This window comes from Sparus aurata, chromosome 5 (assembly GCF_900880675.1).
Source record: "Sparus aurata chromosome 5, fSpaAur1.1, whole genome shotgun sequence".
NCBI classification, from domain to species: Eukaryota; Metazoa; Chordata; class Actinopteri; order Spariformes; family Sparidae; genus Sparus; species Sparus aurata.
In genome coordinates, this window is record NC_044191.1 from 20,880,517 (window position 1) to 20,900,581 (window position 20,065).

Genomic DNA, 20,065 nt, shown 5'->3' on the forward strand with positions numbered 1-20,065 from the left:
ATGTAAGTGATCGCATAAACACAGAATTTTATGGATCAGTGGTAAAGTGGATCAGTCACGTCATGGCTCATACCCCATCCAATTAATAAAATCAGGGTATTAGACTGCTGAATCTCCATTCAGTACCATGATGTCTGTAACAGAAGCACACAGGAGACCAAAAACAAACCAGTAATCAGTTGATAAACTAAACTATCTAAACAACATCGACAGCCTCTAAGCTCTGATTGCACATATTACTGACTGTTTTCTGTTTTTCTTTCTTCCTTTCAGCACGAGTAGGGGCCTGTGGTGGGAACTATTCCTCTCCATCAGGAGTGATCTACTCCCCTGACTTCCCCGACAAGTACGGGGCTGGCCGCGTTTGCTACTGGACTGTCCAGGTCCCTGGATCCTCCGCCATCCTCTTCAACTTCACCTTCTTCGACATCTCTGACCAGACGGACATGGTGGAGCTCCTGGACGGCTACACCAACCAGGTGGTGGCGCGCTTCGACTGGCGCAGCCCGCCACGCGAGCTGGTGAACGTCACGGGCGACTTTGTCATAGTGTACTTCTACTCGGACCGCACCAACCAGGCCCAGGGATTTGCTCTGCTTTACCAAGGTGGGACTTCGCTTGCATGAGAATATTTGTTGTAAATGTTCTGGCAAACCTCCGGAGCTACGGTGCCACTTAAACCCACCAAGAGCCACATTTGCATGATCAGGTGTGAGGTGCTAACTGGCTGGCTCCGTGATGGAGTTAGCAGCACACCACTGGCAGTCCCTTTTCTCTTTTCATTTGCTAGTCAATGTCTCACAGCCCGGAGTGATGCTGCATATTTAAATAATGTTTTGTTTTTCCAAGAACTCACTTTCTTATCAAGCTGCAGCAGGCTGCTTTGCTTCACCGGAGTGTGCTCCTCGGTGAATTGCACAGCAAGTTTCGATGCGGCCTACATACAAATTACTGTGATACTATGCATTGCGCCTTCTGATTGCGTGATGTCACTCGCAGAGGGCAGAAGCACCCACAGCAAACTCTTTTTTATCTCAGGAGGAAAAAAGAAAATCTTCCCTTTCTTGAGTCAGTTTTTGCATGAATTGTCTGAATGCACCAAAAATTATATTATAGATAAATTTTCTTGCACAAGGGAACAACACCCTCATATAATTCACTGCAGGTGACATTCAAGCTTGCTGCTCGCTACATTGGGGGGCAGTCCCCCCTCGCTCCTACTGCTCTGCCTCCATTTGTAACCCTCTGTCATTTTTCTTGCCTAGTGGAGTTACAGTAAAAACAATATTCGAAGGTCAAAATCCTCTGACCTCCGGACAGGCACAATCCTCTCTGCTCGCATCTTGGTTCTTGTTTTGCACAAGGCATCGTGTAGCCAAGAAATGGAGTCTAAGACATGATGGGAGAAAAGGTCACCTCCCGAAGTAATAGGTTTTTCGCCGCAAGATAGAGGGAGAAATACATAACAACTCAGGTACAAATACAGAACAAGAAAGACAACAGTCGAAATGAGTATCAGCACTGAATACATCTACAATCTCCTCTGTGGCAGGCCGAGTGGTCGAAACAGTAATTTCTGGATAAACGCTCTCAGATGACGATGGCAGAGCGTTTCAGCTGAGCCCGGGTTTGAAGCGTGGTATTTTGTTTGCAAATGGGGAACATGTGGGAAGTTCTGGGAACATCACAGTCAGGTTGAGCTATTATATGAAAAAGGAAGAAAAAAAAAATCCCACGCTGCTTTAACATCCAACCACCATTCATGGAAGAGTGGAGAGGGCCTGGATCAAATAGTGTTTAGAGGGAGTTCTGGATTTTTTAGTTAACCTGCATGGGGCACAGCCAATCAACTACAATTGTACATTTTTCCTTTTTTTTCACAAACTCAACATTTTGGGACAGCAAACAAAAGTCGTTAATTATTGTTATTATTGTTTTGTGAATGTGGCCGAATACACTTTGCATGATCAACAATATCTCTATTATTTCTGCTTGCCACTCACTTGGAGACAAATCTTATTTGTGGATGACTACAATCACAGGGTCACTGCTGATAGAGTTCTGATAAGTTTCCCTTCACCAAACCTCACTGCAAATCAATAGAAATAATGAATTACTCGAGTGATTCGCATAAATATCGGCCCAACACATTCTATGGATTGTTTATTCAGAAGCAGCGTTTCAGAAGTAGGAGGAGACGGTTGATTTTAAATAAATCTCATCTATGTTTAGGAGACTTAAGTGAAAGGCAGAGGAGATCTTATTTAGGATATTGCTTTCCTCCGGGAACATATAAATGAGTTGAAATAGTCCACGCTCTCTGGCGGTGTTGTTTTATGAAGCTAACTCTGCCCATCTGGTCTTGTGAGCAGATTAAAACAAACAGAATTTATTGCAAACACTTTTTGAATCATGTCCTGGGCGGACAGAAAAAGCTCCCAACACCACATGTTTACAGCGCTCTTGAGTGTTTTTGCAAGGTCGATCTGTTGCTTAACAGGCGCTGTTAGTGTTACATATTCACTCGTGACTCGGCCGTATGTGCTTTCAACAACACGATCGACGTGATGTATCCTCTTACTGCGTGCTCGCTGCCATGGCCCAGTTTGCCCACAGGAATAATTAAAGGGGCGTTAAGTGATATGTGTGCTCAACTTGTAGGAATTACAAAAACATGGCAGACCTCTTCCTCTTCTATGTCTCCAGCACAGGACACAACACTCACCACTTCTCGCCCCGGGTGCCATGAAAGCCATTTCCAGACACATATTCGAGACGCGATGTGTCCCATTACAGAGAGCTATGACCGTATTCCAGTAAAAAGAGTCATATTAAAAACAAGATTAATAAGAAGACAGAAATAATTAACAGCTGAGATTGAGAAATTATTTATGCGCTGCAAGATGTACAAAATGAATAATATATTTGCCTGAGTAATGAAGCGGATGTTGTGTTTGCCGCTTCCATCTTCCCTAACCTTATTTCCACCCTTTTCCTTTGGTCGTCTTCTTTAAGTATATAACTTAATAACATAATAGTATGAGTGGAGTGAAGAGAGTAGCCGGCGAACGTGACTTAATAAAACAAGAGCAAAACTCATCCATCAACATTTCTGTCACGTAGTCACGAGTCACGTAGATGGATTTTCCGCAGCAATGGTGGCTGAGTGGCTGAAATCACATAATGCACCTTTAATGTTCATCTATAATTACATGCAAACTTGGGAAGCTGTGTGAGGACGTGCTGTCCACAAATAATAGTGATATATAAGGTACATTTCTAAAACAGCTATCATCAGTCGATCACAACAATCGAGTGATGTGAGGACTTGTATGTCAAAGGCGTTTATTTATAGACATGAACCACTAGAACCCAACTCTTTGGGGTATTTTAGCACATTGTTTTGGTTTTCGGGCTGAAAAGTTTTACTGTTTTGGACCACTACCGTCATCTGTGTTCCGTTGAATTAAACTCTGAAATATCCCTGTACACGCCACCAAATGGTAGACAGACAAAGTCAACGATCAGCTGACAAACATGTTCAAGTATTCAGCTGCTAAAGAGCCAACTTTAGTTGGAGGAGATCAAAAACAGAGCTAAAAGACAGTGAACATTGGACCAAATGAAAATGAGCAAACTGTCTTTGAACATGTCTAACTCAGTCCTTATTCTTGTTTCTTAAGCACTGAGAAGCCAGGACACCAGAACCATGGAGGCTGAAGGAGATGGTGAGGATGAAGGAGAGGACGTTTCCAGCACAGCGGGGCCCCAGCTGGCTGCTGGCGTCACAGAGAGATCCAACAGCACCTCGAACGGACGTTCCTCCCAGATCCTCTACGTGATCACGTCCAGCCCCGGTAAACCGGAGCACAACATGCCAGGTCAGTGGGCTGGACGCGGCGAGACCACCGGCCACGGCGCTAGTATGTCATACCTATTATAAACTGCACCTAAAGCACCTCTATCTACCTCTGCGGGACATTGTGGGACGTTTCTTGGCTAGGGCTCCCATTTAGCATGACCTGGTTTCTCTGAAAGTATTAAAATCAGCACAGTTTGATGAGAGGCTTCTGGAAGCTTTGGCCCAGAGTGACTTCCTATGATCACACATAGAAGTAATGCTACATGATGCTTGTTTTTTCCTGTCAGTGATTCATAACTGAACTTACTTTGGGTCTCCCTGCTGATCACAATCAGGCCTCTTGTGAAAGCTCCGCATGGTGGACTGACGTTCTCTCAGCTTTTTTTTTTTTTACTTTACTCAAATGTTATTCTTTCCAAACTCTGAGCGCACTGTCTCACAGGGCTATCTGATGTATTTCCCAACCAGAAGAAAACAGATGTGCAAAGATAATGCATCAATATTTCTTGACAAATCGCTGGCTGAACACTGCTAACAGGTGCACCAGCAGTGCTCGAGTAATAATTCTTTCCTTGCTAATCCTTTCAGTCTGCTTCAGTTTGTTTTCATTACCATGATTCGGTGTCTGATGTCTTGTTACTGTGTTGCTCCCTCTCTGCAGTGTGGACCATTTACGCCCTGGCTGCTCTCCTCATACTGACAGTCATAGCCATGGTTGCAAAGCTGCTGCTGCACATCACAGTCAAGTAAGTGAGAGGATGGTGAAGATGTGCACGGTCAACCAAGCATCAAATGTCAGAGCAGTGCTCTGTAGCATCATGCTTATGTTTGAAAAGAGGAGAGAACAAGATGACATTCACTTGAATTTTTTTATGTGATTTTAGCATTTTAAAAATGTACAAATTGGAGTTGCATTCAGCCACTTCACGATCAGCATTCCTGTCTGCCACATTGTCGTTTTTGATGCTACCACAAGAAATTGCCAAAGCCAGAAGCTATCAAATTGTTCACAGGCAATGCGACACAATAAATCATTAAGCAAGAAAACTTCTCTATTGAACAATTTAAGTTTAGTTTGTTTCAACATTTATATCTTTTACCTTAAGTGATAATAAAAACGTAACGTAAAAACTATAATTCCTCATCTTTATTCATTTCAAATTTAATCAATAGATATGATAAATACAAGGAAGTGTCAGAGGTGTTATTGATATCATTCAGCCACTAAATGTGGTGTTCCATCTCTCCCCCTACCATCGCATTCATGTCACAACACCGCTGTTGTTCGAATCATCTGCCCCTTCAAGCGGTTGCCAGTTTGTGCACTGTTAGCTAATGTTGCTCACGCTACTTAGCTAAGATTAACATTGCTAATGCTAGCTAGCAAACGTTTAGGCAGTCTGGCATACTGGGTGCATACTCAGCCATTTTTTTTTTAAATATGTAGATTAGAAATATTCAATTCTGGCCATTAATAATGGTAGAGGTAGTGCAATAAATGTGATATCAAGAGGAAGATAATCAGGGCTATACAAGCTGGCAAGTATAAAGCAGGCAAACCTTCCCTCCTTTCTGTCCTGACTGTATTTTCCTTTCCTCCTCCTTTTCCCTCTCAGGTCCCCTAACATCCCAGCGGTCAGCGCCTCAGACAGCTGCAGCCAGAGCACGGCATCCTCCGAGCCTTGGATCATCCTGTACCGACCCTCCACCATCTCCCTCTTCAAGAAGAAGCTAAAGAACCACCACGGCGACCTCAGCCCCCTGGTGGGCAACTAGCGCCACTGCTGCGCTCCACTGTTAACCAAACGCTACCGCCACCCACAACTACTCTATACAAGGGCCGTCAGATGCCAGGACCTCAGACAATGAAAATCTATGAGGCGTTATGCTAACAAGCCAACAACTGAGTGGCTAATGACAACTGAGTGAGTGACTGCTACTAAAACGGCCCGTGGGCCGAAGTGGCTGGGCCCTCCCTTCCTGCTCAGCTCCGAGGAGGAGGGGGACAGGCAGGGCTGTCAGTGACCTCAGTGTGGGAGAGGAGAGCAAAGGATTAGATGGAGGAAGATCTGCAGCTCGGACAAAGATTCAGTGACGCTTTTAACTTGCGGGAAGCTTCTCTGGTTCAGACAGGCTCCATTTTCATCACCCACAGATGTCCCTAACAATCAATATACCTCCAGAAAACCCTTCCAGACTGCAGCCTCACCTGTGAAAACACAACAAAGCTGGGTGCAGAGCAACGGCCAGCTTCACTGTCTAGGTTCAGTTTCGGAAAAAAGGGAGGTTTACGTCCTCCTGGTGCTTCCAAATGGCAACCAAATCTTCATCAGTATCAAGGCAAGGATGAACATACAATGGTTCCTCATAACTCCTCTAACTGCCTCATATGGACGATGCACACATGCAGCCAAAAACCAGATTCCTCCCATCCAAAGAGTCGTGTATTTATCTGTCTTTTTGGTTCCAAATGCAAAGTTTCAATTTGATGTGTTTTACGTGACAACTAGCTTTCTGAGGAGAGGGGAACAGGACACGGAGACGTCACACAGAAGGTAGATATCACAGCACTTAGGGAATGAATAACCCGCCGAAAAATGGTAAAGATCAGAGAGAAAACAGAGCACGCTCGCCCACTCGTTCACTCACGTGGATTTGGGTGGAGAGAAGTGGCAGCGTCGTTCACCGGTGGGGGAGGTTGGGTGGTGTAGTTTGTAGACAAACTGCCATTTAGGGAGGCTTGGGAAGATCTGAGGGCTTTTTCTGCTCGTTTGTGGGTGGGAGTCTTTCCAGTTTGATGGTGTTCAAGTGCCTTAAGGATCTCCTCTTCCCTTGTCTCAGATTCCTCACATCTGTTTCTTTCACGAAGCGGACCCTCACAAGAGACTGCACTTCCTTAAAATCAGTGAGGACGTGAAGAGTTTCAGTCCTGAAAAGGGTTTCCACCACTTAAATGTAAAGTTAGAAAGTGATGCCACATCTTGTACAGTGACTGAAAGCATTAAATATTAGTCTTTTTACACATACACTCAACTGAACACCTCTCCAGACTGGATCTTTTACATTTTTGTTACATGATGGTACTTTCTTTTTTGTTTTCTTTTTTCCAAGATGAACACGTAACCTTTTGGATTAGAGCTCTTCATGTAGTAACGGACAAGGCTTCAAAAGAAACGTTTGTTTTCCATTTCTGTGTGTGCTCTTATGTGTCTAGTCTTGGACATTTACTGAACATATTGTTCGCATTAAGTTGTCTTTTGATTACAGGGTGGGATGAATATTGTTGTATATTATGTAATTCAGTGTGGGAACGATGATGTTTATGTCCGCTCTTTAATTTTGTGACTCTGCACAGCGTTTGTGAGACTCATCAAAGTGCTTTCTGTACTTATTCGTCAATTTAGCTCAAAGGTGGAATGCTTTTTTTTTTTTTTCACTCCCTTCAGATGGCAGTAAATTGCTTGAATTTCACAACAATCCTCCAAGGCAGAAATATAACCAAAAGGGCCACAATGGTACCATGCACAAGCTGACAGCTGTGATGGTTTTCTGTGCATTGCTGTGACATTTAAACTACTTGTGAAAGGTCAAACTCTATTAGTCCACTATTGGCATAGTAATGGGCCTTTCCTGTCTTGGGACTAGATTTCACCTCTGCAGATGGTCACCCTGAAAGTCGTTGAGTCACTGACAGGATTAATAAAGAAGATGCACTTAGATTTGTTTCTGCTTAGAAGACGGAACAGTACTTATTTGTTTTTGCGTTCAGTTTCAGCAAAAGAAAAAAAAAAGTAAGATGTACTTTTGTGCAGCATCCTGAGCACTTGATTATATTTTACGCATGATGCAGCCTTGCGGTGACATTCTAGTCATGGATTTGTAGTTTCTTGAGAATCAGACAGATTCTTAGGCTCATGAAAAGACGCTTTTTCCCGATCAGACTTAAAAATGTGACTCTGTGCTATATTCTTGCCTGTCTACTCAACTGCAACTCATCTTAATTATTGCAAGACAAGAGCACATGCCCCTGGGTCTGTGATGTTCAGAGCAGACCATGCGTAGACAGAGGGAGGAAAAAGGAGCCTAGACGTGAGAAAGCGATGGGAAATTAATGTGTGTTCAAATCAAACACAAGCTAACCAAATCTGACAGTTAAAATCTAACCAGGCCATATTTGTTTGGATAGCCCGGTGAATTATGCAAACTCCCATTTTCTGTCCCCGTCCTCCGCTCAATCAGAAAATTCCACGCTATCTTCTGCGCGGCGGAAACAGCCTTTTCCCAAACAGTGGTGGATGTGAATGTCCTGTAGTGCTCGATGGTGTGAAAACGACACCAGAAGCCCTGTGGGAAACGATCTGGAGGGGCCAAGGCATCGTTTCCATGAAATTGTAAATAGCAAAATAGTGAAATGTTTAATTTATACAGTAAATTATTGTTATTTTGTATGTGAATGGGATATAATCTATCTTTTGTATAAGTGAAGTACCTTTGTAGTTTTATTTAATGTGTCCAGGTTGCAAAATAAACACTGTATGCATGTTTCTTACACTCCTGGTTTGCTCGTTCTTTTGTTTTGATGTGTCTTCTTAATAAAACACCATTTATTCCATAATGACACGCTGTATTATGTACCCCAGTGGCTGAGAAGCATACGGGCCACAAAACCTGGATCAAGCTAATCCCATTCACTTTTCCATTTGAAACCATTCCATTTGAAAAAACAGAGTCAGGCTTCAGTGGTTGCATGGCAGTACATCTGCACCCACTCTCCACCCCCCCTTTTTTCTTCTGTGGAGCTAAATACTTATCAGATATGTGAAATGACTCCCAGACTGTTTGGAGATGCACACACACGTAGGGAGGATTTGAAGAGCCATGTGTAACCTATTGGTTCCCCTCCGGGATGAGGTCAAGCATGCAACCTGCACATTTTAGAGGGAAACAGCAAGAGCTCAGCTTTACAACTGGAACAACATGGAAAAAAAGCAGACAAACATGGACGGACATGTAACAGGCTGTAACAGTCGGGGTAGATGCAATGTTGATTTCTTAATTCCTGAAAGGTGTTTCTGTGTTTCTATCAGCTAGTGCTCACCCTGAAGCTGTCGGAGGGCTTGTTTTGTGTCTGAGAATCTCAGCAGCAGTGCTCAGTATTCACTGGCAAGACAACTGCAGCGCCATAGAGAAGCAAAACAAGTGCTCTCAAACCGGCTCGTATGGAAGTGCATTTGCATCAGTGAGAGTTCATTATTAAAGGTGCACTATGTAGTTTTGGAAAAGAAACACTCAGAAAATTCGGAAAGGTAATATTTACAGTATTTTTCTACTTTTTTTTGTTTTTTTTTTTACCTTAAAATAGGATCATTTTGATGCTGCAGTGTCTTGTAACAGGGTGACTGGAGTCTCTGTCTCTATCACTACTAACTTCAGGGAGAGGGTAGGATCACAGCGTTACATACATGCTTACTTCAACATACAAGTTTTCAACACATATTTTTTTGCATTTTTTTGTCATTTTCTATGTGCAATAGCACATAGAAAATGACAAAAAATGCCAATTACTATACAATGATGCTTTTTATAATACAAGCTTATTACATTTTCCATAACTTAATGAACAAGACATTCTCAGAACAGTTTAATGCTAGAAAGGTAGCTACTTAGAAAGGTCTTACAAGTATAAACAAAGTGAAACAGCATTAACTTCACCTTGCATTCACTTTATTCAGTCGTGAAGATCACTCACTGAAGGAATTAAGGAAACAAAGGTTTCCTGAAAAATGTCTTGGCTGCAAGACTTTCTAAAAGTTACCTGTGAACCTCTGATGCTTCTGACTGAACCATATTTTCCAATAAAAACTTTTGAGAAGAACTTGTTTAATAATATAATAATTGTGTTGATTTCCCGCATGCCGGTGCCCCACCTTATACAACTGGTGTCCCTGTCATCTTTTTCGCCCCTGCCCGTTAAACATCCTGAGTCCGCCACTGGCCTTCTGGCTCTGCCCTCTTCCCCTCTTGCAGAATGATATAATTAGTAACACTGATCATATATACAGTACAAAAATTCTGCTGTATACGGGCTGTTGTGGCTCAGGGGTAGAGCCAGCGTCTTGTTATTTGAAGGTCACTGGTTTTGATTCCCCTGGTCTGCATGTCAAATTGTCAATGGGCAAGATACTAAACCAAAGTGCTCCTGAAGTGCTGGTCGGCACATGGCATTGCACCCAGTGCGATCAGTAGGGCTGGGTATCACCAGGTACCTCGCGATACAATACTATCACGATATTTTGCCCACGATAACGGTAATATCACGATACAGCGATTCTGCGATAATCGATATATTGCAAGAAATTTCATCCACAATACATCACGATATCTGTGTCACTGAAGAAATTCAGAATTTATTGACTGCACTGAATCCATTTCACAGGAATTACAAAACATTGTCAATCAATTTCACATGAATGACAGCCAAGTAAACAAAGAGTATATTGCACAGTGTCTCTTCTTAACACACACACTCACTACAACTATCATTAAATATCTATATGTGTGGGTTTCAGAGCTACTTAAACCATTTTTTTAATTTTATTTGGTTGTATACCTATGTTTGAATAAAGATAAAGCTGTCCTCCGAAGAGGGGTGATGGTGGTGGGCCCCCCCCCCCGCCAAAAAAACAAAAACATTTTTAAATATCAATATTTGGCACCAGTGTATCGATAACGTACCTCAAGACGAAATATCGCGATATATCGTAGTATCGATATTTTGGCACACCCCTAGCGATCAGTGTATGAATTACTGCAAGTCGCTTTGTACAAAAGCGTCTGCCAAATGCCTCAAAATGTAATTATTTGACATGCTAGTTTTAGACCATCCATGATCTTTTTACAATATCTGTGTCTGTGGTGACCATGGTCCAATGAGCTATAGATACTGTTAAGGCAATATCACTTACTGCTTTTGCTCTGTTCTCTTTACATCTCTAATGCTTCATAGTTTACCAAATGTTCAATTCATCATATTATATAATAACATAATGTTCTTCTGCAGCGATACTCAAAAATGAGTTTATGATGTTTTTCAGTCTGATATCACATTATGGGAACTCCAGCGTCCCTCCACTAACAGGTGCTGAACAGCAACATATTCATGAAATGCCCACATCAGGGTCACTGGACCCAGCCTGGTGTTACTGTGGGGAACTAAGTATAAGTTCTGGTCTACACCAAGAAACAAGAGACCGTGCAAGGCAATAATCCACCATGCGATCATCTTCAGTACCGAGGACAGTGCGTGACTGTCAACAGTTCCAACCTGTGTTGTCAACTTACTCTTTACTCTAAGATTAAAAGTTTTGACTGGACTGGACTGAAACTACCAAGTCCATCAAAACAGCATAGCAAAGCGAAGGAGCCCTTTAAGTGGTACCAGACAGGTATCACCAGAGGAACACAAGGATGATGGAACAGGGAGGAAGGCCCTGCAGGAAAACAGCAGATGCACAGCCCACTGGATGATATTAACAATTTCCAAAGCAGATCCATTGCCTCACAGAGTACAGTGAGTGTTTTATATTAGAAATTGTTTGATCTTCTATCTGAAACACACACCTCCCATCACGTGGAGCAGCAAAATGTGGCTGATCCTCTTCCTCCCTCTACTGGTGACATCCTGTCTGGAAACATATTTTCATTGAAGACCCTCAGTGATGATGCTTGGTACAAATGATTTCCCTTCCCTTAATAAAATCATCTTTATTGACCACAAACAACCAGAAAGGTGACAAAAAATATTGAATTAATTATTTAATTCAAGAGGTTTTTAAGGGCTCCATTATAAATTCTGTCATTCACGCAACCAGTAAAAAACTCGTAATGGGCTTCTACACACCTTCCCGTTGAACCCCCCCCCCCCCCTTCTTTATTTTTTTTTTCCACAATAGCAATTGTGCAGCTGTAACATTAATCCTTAACTAGACTCCGAACCTTTTCACCACTCCTCTGGGTCCCTGTGAAAGAGCCTGCGGACCCCCCTCCAGTCAACCTTCCCATGTCCAAGGAAAAGGGAACGATGTAAGCTGATGCCTCTGAACCCGAGTTGACCAGTAATTGAGGCAACAATGGGACAATGCATCGCAGTGTCTGGTTACTGTCAGAACGAGAAAGTGAGAAGAAAGGAAGACAATACCTGCCACTTTCTGCACTCAGGGTACTGAAGTCAGTTAGATTAGAAGAGAGGTAAAGAAAAAAAAAAAGAGCCGGCCTCCCTTTATGGATTTGGAAAAGCAGTGTGTGAAAGAGGTTCCCTGGCTGTGCACAAACTTGTCTGTTTTGATCCGCCTTGCTCTGTAATATTGTCTCTGACCCGGGTGCAATTAAGGAACTCTCATGCCCTTCAGTGTTTTTGAGTACATGCATTGGCCTGTTTAATGCCGGAGATTTTCCTTCTATTATTGTAGCTTAATGCTGCTGAAAGCTGTTTACATATGCTGCTTTTTCACCCCTGCCTCAAGGACTGTTGATCATTGCTGAAAATAATCATTTAGATCACTGTGTTATCAGTCAAGTCATGCAAAAGCGTTCGTGTGAATTCTCTCCCTCCGGCGTTGTAAGTTGGATAGGCTGTAGCTGAGATGATCGAGCTGGTCGGACATTAATGAATTCTTCTCCAACTAGTGTGGTAGTAGTACTCAAGCTCAGTCTTGGTCTTGTCTTAGACTCAGACAAAGAGGACTCTGGATTTCCTCTTCACTCAAGACCATGACTGCAGGGAAATCACTGAATTATATAATCATTTGATATCTGTTGTGCTTTGAGACAAGACAGGAGTCACCTAGAAATCCTAAAGCTTGCATAAAAAAATTTTATTAGGTAAGTTGGAAATGGAAATTATGGACATTTGACGGTTTGATAATAAAATTTATATTCTGAAATGACATCAATGAACTGGAACAATAAACTTTACTGTAAAGAATCATAAATCACACCAAGCATCTTTTTCTGCATCATGTTCTGTAAAACCGAAAAGCTTAATATTGGCTGATATTGGGGAATATTTAGACATATACCAATAATAGGACAATATCAGCAGATAAAATTGACCAACCCATGTTTCAGTCAACCCTGTAAAGACTTGGTCTTCAGTCTTTACACACTCTGGTCTTGGTCATGACTTGGTGGTCTTGATTACCACACTTGCTCCTACTGTTAAAAAGTGAGTCTGAGCACGAAACTGATCCCCAGATTGTTTCTGAAATGTATGTATTTTTGAGTAAATGTCTAAAAATGAATGTAATATAATAATATCTTTGGGTTCTGGGGAAAAATATGGGAGGTTTCCCTCAATGTTTGACATTTTCGTAATGAATTTAATGAGTTAACTAAACAAGCTTCATAAATTAAGGTTTCTGTCGACGTATTGTGGCGGTGTGAATTGTTTCTGATATTTTGCTGTGAAACTGCAAAGCAGCCTCCTGTAATGAAAATCTGTCACCGTCGCCTGCGAATGACGACACACTGTCGCATAGTTGTATAATCAAACAACATGGCCGCGTCCATGAGACTGCTGGTCCGGAGGGTGATCCGTCTTTCTCACAGAAATGTTAACGTTACCGCTGCTGGACTTCCAGGTCGGTCGGGTTGCTGTTGGGCGCCGTCGTCCTGTCGTTGTTTCAGCGATGCAGCTGGAGACAAAAATACACATTTTGGTTTCGAAACGGTGTCCGAGTCAGAGAAGGCGAAGAAAGGTGAGCTACAGCAAACCTACCCGCGGGTACGTTCTGTTCAGCTGAGTGAACAGTGTGAGATAACAGACGTCATTCAAAACAATGCTAATTAAAACATTTTTGGATCTCTGTAAAATAACAGATCTCGAGGGACGGGATTCGAGATTGTTTTTGGCGTCCTGATAACTTGCTGAACAATTCGGCATAAAGTTAATCCATAAAATGTCACTTCTGCTTCGTATAACAGAGCGTTTTTCAAAGAGTGCTTCCGCTTTGCAATGAATATGAGTAAGTGGGAATTCTGCCAAAATGAGGGGTGTGAAGTGTAGTATATGTATGCCGAATTTAAGATAGGTAGACATTAATTTATATACTCTTTTAAATATAATTGAGCGAGCAGAGTTTTTTTCAAAGGAAAGCAAGGAATGATAATTTGTATTTTTTTAAATGAAATTTTGAGGAATAGGAAAACAGAAGTATGTACTAGAACTTGCATGCTGCAATTTTGTGTATTATCAGACTGACTTAATTAAATAATTCCCTATACCCATACAGACACGTGGTAAAGATTATACCTCCATAAACCATATCCAGATTAAGTACATTTAATGTAATGTTTAATTTACCTTCCCAATACAGATACTAAACGTTAAACTCAGAGTACAGAAAGGAATGCAGTTTACTGGACAGTTCAATTTCAAATGTATTTGCCAGTAATTCAAATATAAAAGAATACAGTTGCAATGAAGCATTTTTTTCTGTACTAGAGTATACATCTAATAAAAAGTCACACAACACATAAAAGTATCAAGAGAAAAACATAAAATACATAAAGTGTTTTGGTTGCATTAAAGTGTAATAGAATATCTGAGTACACCCAAATAAAACATATAATACACTGTAAACGGCTTCCAGTGAGACAGATGCCCTCTCTTTCTCTTTGCTTTTTCAGTGTATAAAGTCTTTGAGAATGTGGCTCAGAAGTATGACGTCATGAACGATGCCATGAGTCTGGGGATTCATCGAATGTGGAAGGACATGTTGCTTCACGTCATGCACCCGCAACCCGGGGTGCGACTCCTGGATGTGGCGGGTGGAACAGGTACCGCAGTTTTTGTTGTCCCTCTGTAAAAACAATCTGCGACCCCACTTGGAGTCATACCTCACTTTATGTTTTTGATGACCCTCCCTTGCAGGTGACATTGCCTTCCGTTTCCTGGAGTACGTTCGCTCTCAACAAGAACGGCAGAAGCGGCGGGTGGCACGATCCATGCAGACGCCGTCATGGCAGGACATTTCCAACAACTACTCCACAGAGGAAGAAGATGGGCCTCAGGAATCCACGGCTGTGGTCTGTGACATAAACAAGGAGATGCTGAAAGTGGGCAAGCAGAAAGCGGACAGCATGGGCATCAGTGCTGGTAAGTTTTTGACTTAAAAAGTGCTTCAAGAGCCCCAAAAGACATCTGATCCCCTCAGCTGGGAGGTTTTAATGAGCATGTTTACATGTACACAGATGAGGTTTTTCGGGGATATCCCCATTCATGCTGCTGTGCATGTAAAGACCCAGTGATTACAGGAGCCAGAATAACCTTCATCCTTGCTTTGAGAAAGCCAGATGTTTTGGTTGAGCTGCTCTCAAAGAAAGTGGGGAAACTGTAGCGTGTAAACATCTTATTCAAGTTTCTGATCACTGTCCACAGGGTTTTCAATCAAACTTCAACCAGGAAAGATCTAGGAATTGTTTCCCTCTTTTTAAGTGTTATGAAATGGGGAGTTTTTCCACGTTTCTGTACATTTCTCAGGGAATAATGCAGCGGTATTTATGAAAGACGGTCTATTAGGGTTGCTGGTATTAGTGAGTTGATGAGGATCCAAATAAAAATCCAGACCTAGTGGATATAAATATGTTTAATTTGATACTGGATGATGCTTAATTGAATTAAAGGAGAGTGTTGGGCCTTGGAGGAGGTATGCGTTCCACATTTTTTGGTGACTCTGGCGGCCTCTGTGGACAAAAATTGTCAACGGTTAAACAAAGATGACTTGCTGTACTGTACCACCACTCTGCAGAGAAGCCTCCTTTCTCCAACTCCTTAATTCATCCTCAGCACTTAAAGCCCCTGTACAGACTTTTCATTTAGTGTTGATTTTGGCGGCCCCGCTGGACGAAAGCGGTAGTGTTTTGCCGGAATGAAGACTGCATTTCCCATGAGCTCTAGCGCCCACTGTCGTGAAGACGTTTGTCTGGCCGGCGCGTGTAGATTTGTTTTGGAAACGTCGGAAAGACGACGGGACTTGCTTTGAAAACTTTTTTTTTTTTTTAGCAGCTATCTGCAGCGTGCATATGGACGAGGTAATGTGTCTATTTGTATTTCTACTTAATATAATATGCCGCCGGTGAAACAAAGTAATGCTGCTGTTGCACTGCAATTTCCCAGCTATATATATTACCCACGGTGCTACAGAGCTAGCGTTACAGCAAAGTCACAGTGATTGTGATGGATGTTTTGTTCTAAGTAAGAAACTGAATCATTTATAATGACAGAGGATATTACCGATGCATCGTTGCAGGTCGGCTGGGCTGATACACACAGCTGAAATGGATGCGTGATCTAAGACGTTTGTTGTCGTTTTCACGAGTGTAGTATCTAGAGCTAATCTAATGGTAATGTTAGCCAGCTTTGTTGTAACAACATGAATTCATGTATTGCTGTAAACTACGTCCCGCATTACATTTCATAAATGAAATAAAATTTACAAACCTGTCTAGGAGGAATCGGGCGAATTATGGATCCGACCCTCCCTTCAAGCCCCGCAACTCTCTCCATCTCTGGAAGGAATCGCCAATGTTTATCCGTGTTTTAGCCCTAGCTCGATCGGATTCCCTCTCTGCCTTTCTACTGCCGTAAATCGTTTCGTCAGTGGTCCGACCCGACCAATGCCTTTCAGAGGTATAGAATTAGACTACTTAGAAAAAGCGTATCTTCACGCTGATGGGCTCATTTGCTGTTGTAGGTAACAGAGACACATCAGCAGAAACCAGAGACTTTTCTATATCCAGTTAAAAACTCCGTACAGGGGCTTTAATATCCAACCAGGATAAGTGTGTATCTGACCCAGGGACAGGCATTAAGAAAAAGTATTTTAATTATGCAGAAAAAGCCAATCTTCTAGCTGATGGCTACTTTGTTGTTCTGTTTGGTTGTAAGTTGGAGAAACTAAACTCATAACGTTTAGTACAGTCATCCAGGCAGTCTCAACTGGTTGGGATGTTAAGTTTTAAAACTCAGATAATTTCAACATCCATATGAGGCTCATCATATGGAAACTAGCATTTAGCTGTGACTTGACTGGATGTCAACAGTCTTGGGTAATTTTATACATGAATATACATTTATATAGACATTCACTTCAAAACATTGAAATTGCGCTGCTGGGTACAGCACACAGGCAGGAACTGTAGATAGAAAACAATTTCTCTAATTAGATGTGTGCAACCATGCAGAGACAGAACTGGAGTTAATCACTTGCTGCACTTCTGCCTCTGTGTGTCAATGTGTGTATCAGGTCTGTCTTGGGTTGTGGGGGATGCAGAGGAGCTACCCTTTGATGATGACCAGTTTGATATTTATACCATCGCCTTTGGCATCCGAAACGTCACCCATATAGATCAGGTAACGAACAGCTACTGCACAGATGTTCTGATAAAGACTGTTGCCTCTACAGCTCTGCACTAAGTGGTCTCAGCCTGCAATGAAGCATACATTCAACTTCTTGTTCCACTGTTTTTTGTTTTTTAATCAGTTTAATAAAATGTGAATGTCAGGACAGTCTGTAAAATGATTGGTAATAAATCTAATATGCATTTTTTTAAATTCACATGCTTTTAAAAAATTTATTTTTTAATAAGTCATCTTACTTTAGTTTTTATTTTATGCCACATGTTACATTTCAATAGCACTGATTGCAATAGAGGGCTCCGATACCCATGTTTGATACCAAGGGTGAAAATTTACACAACATTGCAGGAGAAAATCTACTTCTGATGGAGGTGGGGCTCACACATTTGTGGATGTGACACAATGTGATACCCAATTTAAAAAGACATTAATCATGGGAAATCTGCAAATCCTTACTTTTAAAGAGCTTTGACCCAAAAATATATTTCTTTTTTGCATAAATCACTAGAATTGTTATTTATTTATGTATTGATTTTATGTATTTATCCTTTATTCAGCAAGTAAAGTACCATTGCAATACACTGTTTCTTCTTCCAGGCAGTCCCAGTCAAAACAGCAGCAAAACAAGTTCACATAGGAGACATACAATGGATCAACACAAGGGAAATAGTTAAAGAAGAAAGACATACCAGCAGTAACAATAACACACTCCACCTCAGGTTGAGCGTTAAGAAAAACGGCAACACGTTTACTTCAGGCCAATTAGTAAAGACAATAAAAAGGTGTTCAAAGAAGGGAGGGCTTCTGATGTTAATTTGTTTTCTCTTGTTAGACCCATAGTGCAAATCCTTTTTTAAAATATTCTTTCAGGCACTGCAGGAGGCTCAGCGGGTCCTGAAACCTGGTGGCAGGTTCATGTGCTTAGAATTCAGCAAAGTGACAAATCCTGTGTTGGCAAGGTGAGGATGAGGAGGAGTGAAAACTCCTGGTGGATGACTCGGTGTGAATATGAATCAGCCTTGTAAATTTCCTACTTTAGGAGCAGTGATTTTTTCCTAACTTTGTGATATGTGGTTCATGTTGCATTTTTTAACATGTTACCTATTTTAAAAGAGTTATTTAAATGTTCATAAATGGAGATTCTTCTTAATTGAGACATTTCTATAAGTATTCTCCATTACTACATAATCTGCACATTGTGAAACTCAACATCCTTTTGTGTTGTTCAGTGTGGACAAACACTGCCCTCTTCTGGTTCTGTACCTCAAAGCAATTCAGCGGATAAGCCTGTTATGTGACCTGACTGCGTTGTGCCAAGGAGGGCATTCACTTTGTCAAGTTCAATATGATATCTGTAATAATTACAGATATGCTATATATATATAAATATAAAGAGCCAGTCAGTCATGTCTAACTCTTTAAGCTGTAGATGGTTTTACATAATTAATTAAAGAATTTAGTCTGATTGAAAATAACCTCTTTTTTTTTCAATCTACATATAAAAGATGTTTTCTGCTCTAAGAAAACAGCTTCAGTCTCCCCTGCTCACCTGTATCCTGTTCTTTTTTCAAGACTGTATGACACATACAGTTTCCAGATGATCCCAGTTTTGGGAGAGGTGATTGCCGGAGACTGGAAGTCGTACCAGTATTTGGTAGAAAGCATCCGCAAGTTCCCAGATCAGGTGAGAAAACTGATGCTTCCATCATTTAGTTTGACGTTTCTTGCTCGTCATATCGTTCCTGTGTTAACCCCATTTAAATTATTAGATGTTTAGTCATTACATTCCAGAAAAGTACACCATGTCCTCAGTGTCAAAGAGGATGACTTCAAGTGTCATTAATATATTTATTATTTCTCTATCCAGTTTTTTTTTTCTTAGGGACATGGCATATTTAGGAAAATTAATGTAAATCTGCCAGATTAGCCAAGTGGCTTGTTTTCCTCTGTAGTCCCTGGCCAGGTGTAAAGTTGGCAACCTAAAATCAAGAAACAAGTCATGACTGAACAGCAGATATTATATTTATTAAAATGTTTTAAATGATAATTAATTTGTTAATTCTTTTTAAACAAGTTTGTACTAGCATAAAACAAGACATAGGCCTATCAGTATGTGATGAATGATGTTAGATTAGTCAATGATTTAACATTGAGTCTATTCTCGACTTTGTGTTCCTTAAGTTTACATTTCCTCACGCTTGTTTCTTCGGTTTTAATTTCTTGATGCCAAACACCAACCTGACTATGTGCAGTAGTGTCACTTTGCTCTTTCTCTTCTGCAGGAAGAGTTTAAAGGAATGATTGAGGACGCAGGTTTCTACTGTGTGCGGTACTACAACCTCACTGGCGGAGTTGTGGCTCTTCACTCTGGTTTCAAGCTGTGAGATGCACTCCTAACACAGACTGGCTGTGTGTTTCAGGCTTTTTCTGCCTGCATGACGAACTGTCTGCAGAGTTCTCAGACATTAATTTCAGAACACGAAGCACCAGAGCTGATTTCTGCAGATGTTTCTGCACAGTAACAGAAAATCAGGTCAGATGACATATTTATTGACTTTTTGTTCCTGTTGATTAAACTGTACTGAAAACTCTACTTTATACCAACATTAGTGTAAAGAATGCCACATATAAAAACAAAATGTCATTGTGTCTGTGTTATCAGTGTTAAGAAAACTGGCGAGTGAGTTAAAACATTTTAATACAGGCTTCTTTGTTTATTTTTTGTAACACCTATGTTTTGGCAATGAATAATAAAACTTGCAAAAGTTGATCTCAGTATTTGACTG

General features: G+C 41.3%; 2 protein-coding genes across 2 annotated transcripts in view; both read left to right on the forward strand.

The window, feature by feature from the left end:
- kremen1 (kringle containing transmembrane protein 1) overlaps positions 1–8,413 on the forward strand; it is a 92,774-nt gene extending 84,361 nt beyond the window's left edge. The window contains exons 12-15 of the mRNA XM_030418222.1: positions 274–606; positions 3,684–3,923; positions 4,524–4,608; positions 5,479–8,413. Coding sequence (XP_030274082.1) covers positions 274–606; positions 3,684–3,923; positions 4,524–4,608; positions 5,479–5,638 — 818 coding nt within the window. The 3' untranslated portion in view covers positions 5,639–8,413. The remainder of the gene's footprint in view (positions 1–273; positions 607–3,683; positions 3,924–4,523; positions 4,609–5,478) is intronic.
- A 4,968-nt stretch (positions 8,414–13,381) lies between these two features.
- Positions 13,382–20,049, forward strand: coq5 (coenzyme Q5, methyltransferase). The gene is made up of 7 exons (XM_030416526.1): positions 13,382–13,617; positions 14,549–14,698; positions 14,793–15,017; positions 17,167–17,273; positions 18,150–18,238; positions 18,852–18,963; positions 19,562–20,049. The coding sequence occupies exons 1-7, from the start codon at positions 13,416–13,418 to the stop codon at positions 19,661–19,663; spliced, it is 987 nt and encodes a 328-aa protein (XP_030272386.1). The 5' UTR covers positions 13,382–13,415; the 3' UTR covers positions 19,664–20,049.
- The last annotated feature ends 16 nt before the right edge of the window (positions 20,050–20,065 follow it).

Coding starts and splice junctions, on each gene's coding strand:
- coq5 (XM_030416526.1), top strand. CDS start 13,416: ATGGCCGCGTCCATGAGACTGCTGGTCCGGAGGGTGATCCGTCTTTCT. Junction 17,274..18,149: donor ACGTCACCCATATAGATCAG/GTAACGAACAGC, acceptor ATATTCTTTCAG/GCACTGCAGGAGGCTCAGCG. Junction 18,239..18,851: donor ACAAATCCTGTGTTGGCAAG/GTGAGGATGAGG, acceptor TCTTTTTTCAAG/ACTGTATGACACATACAGTT.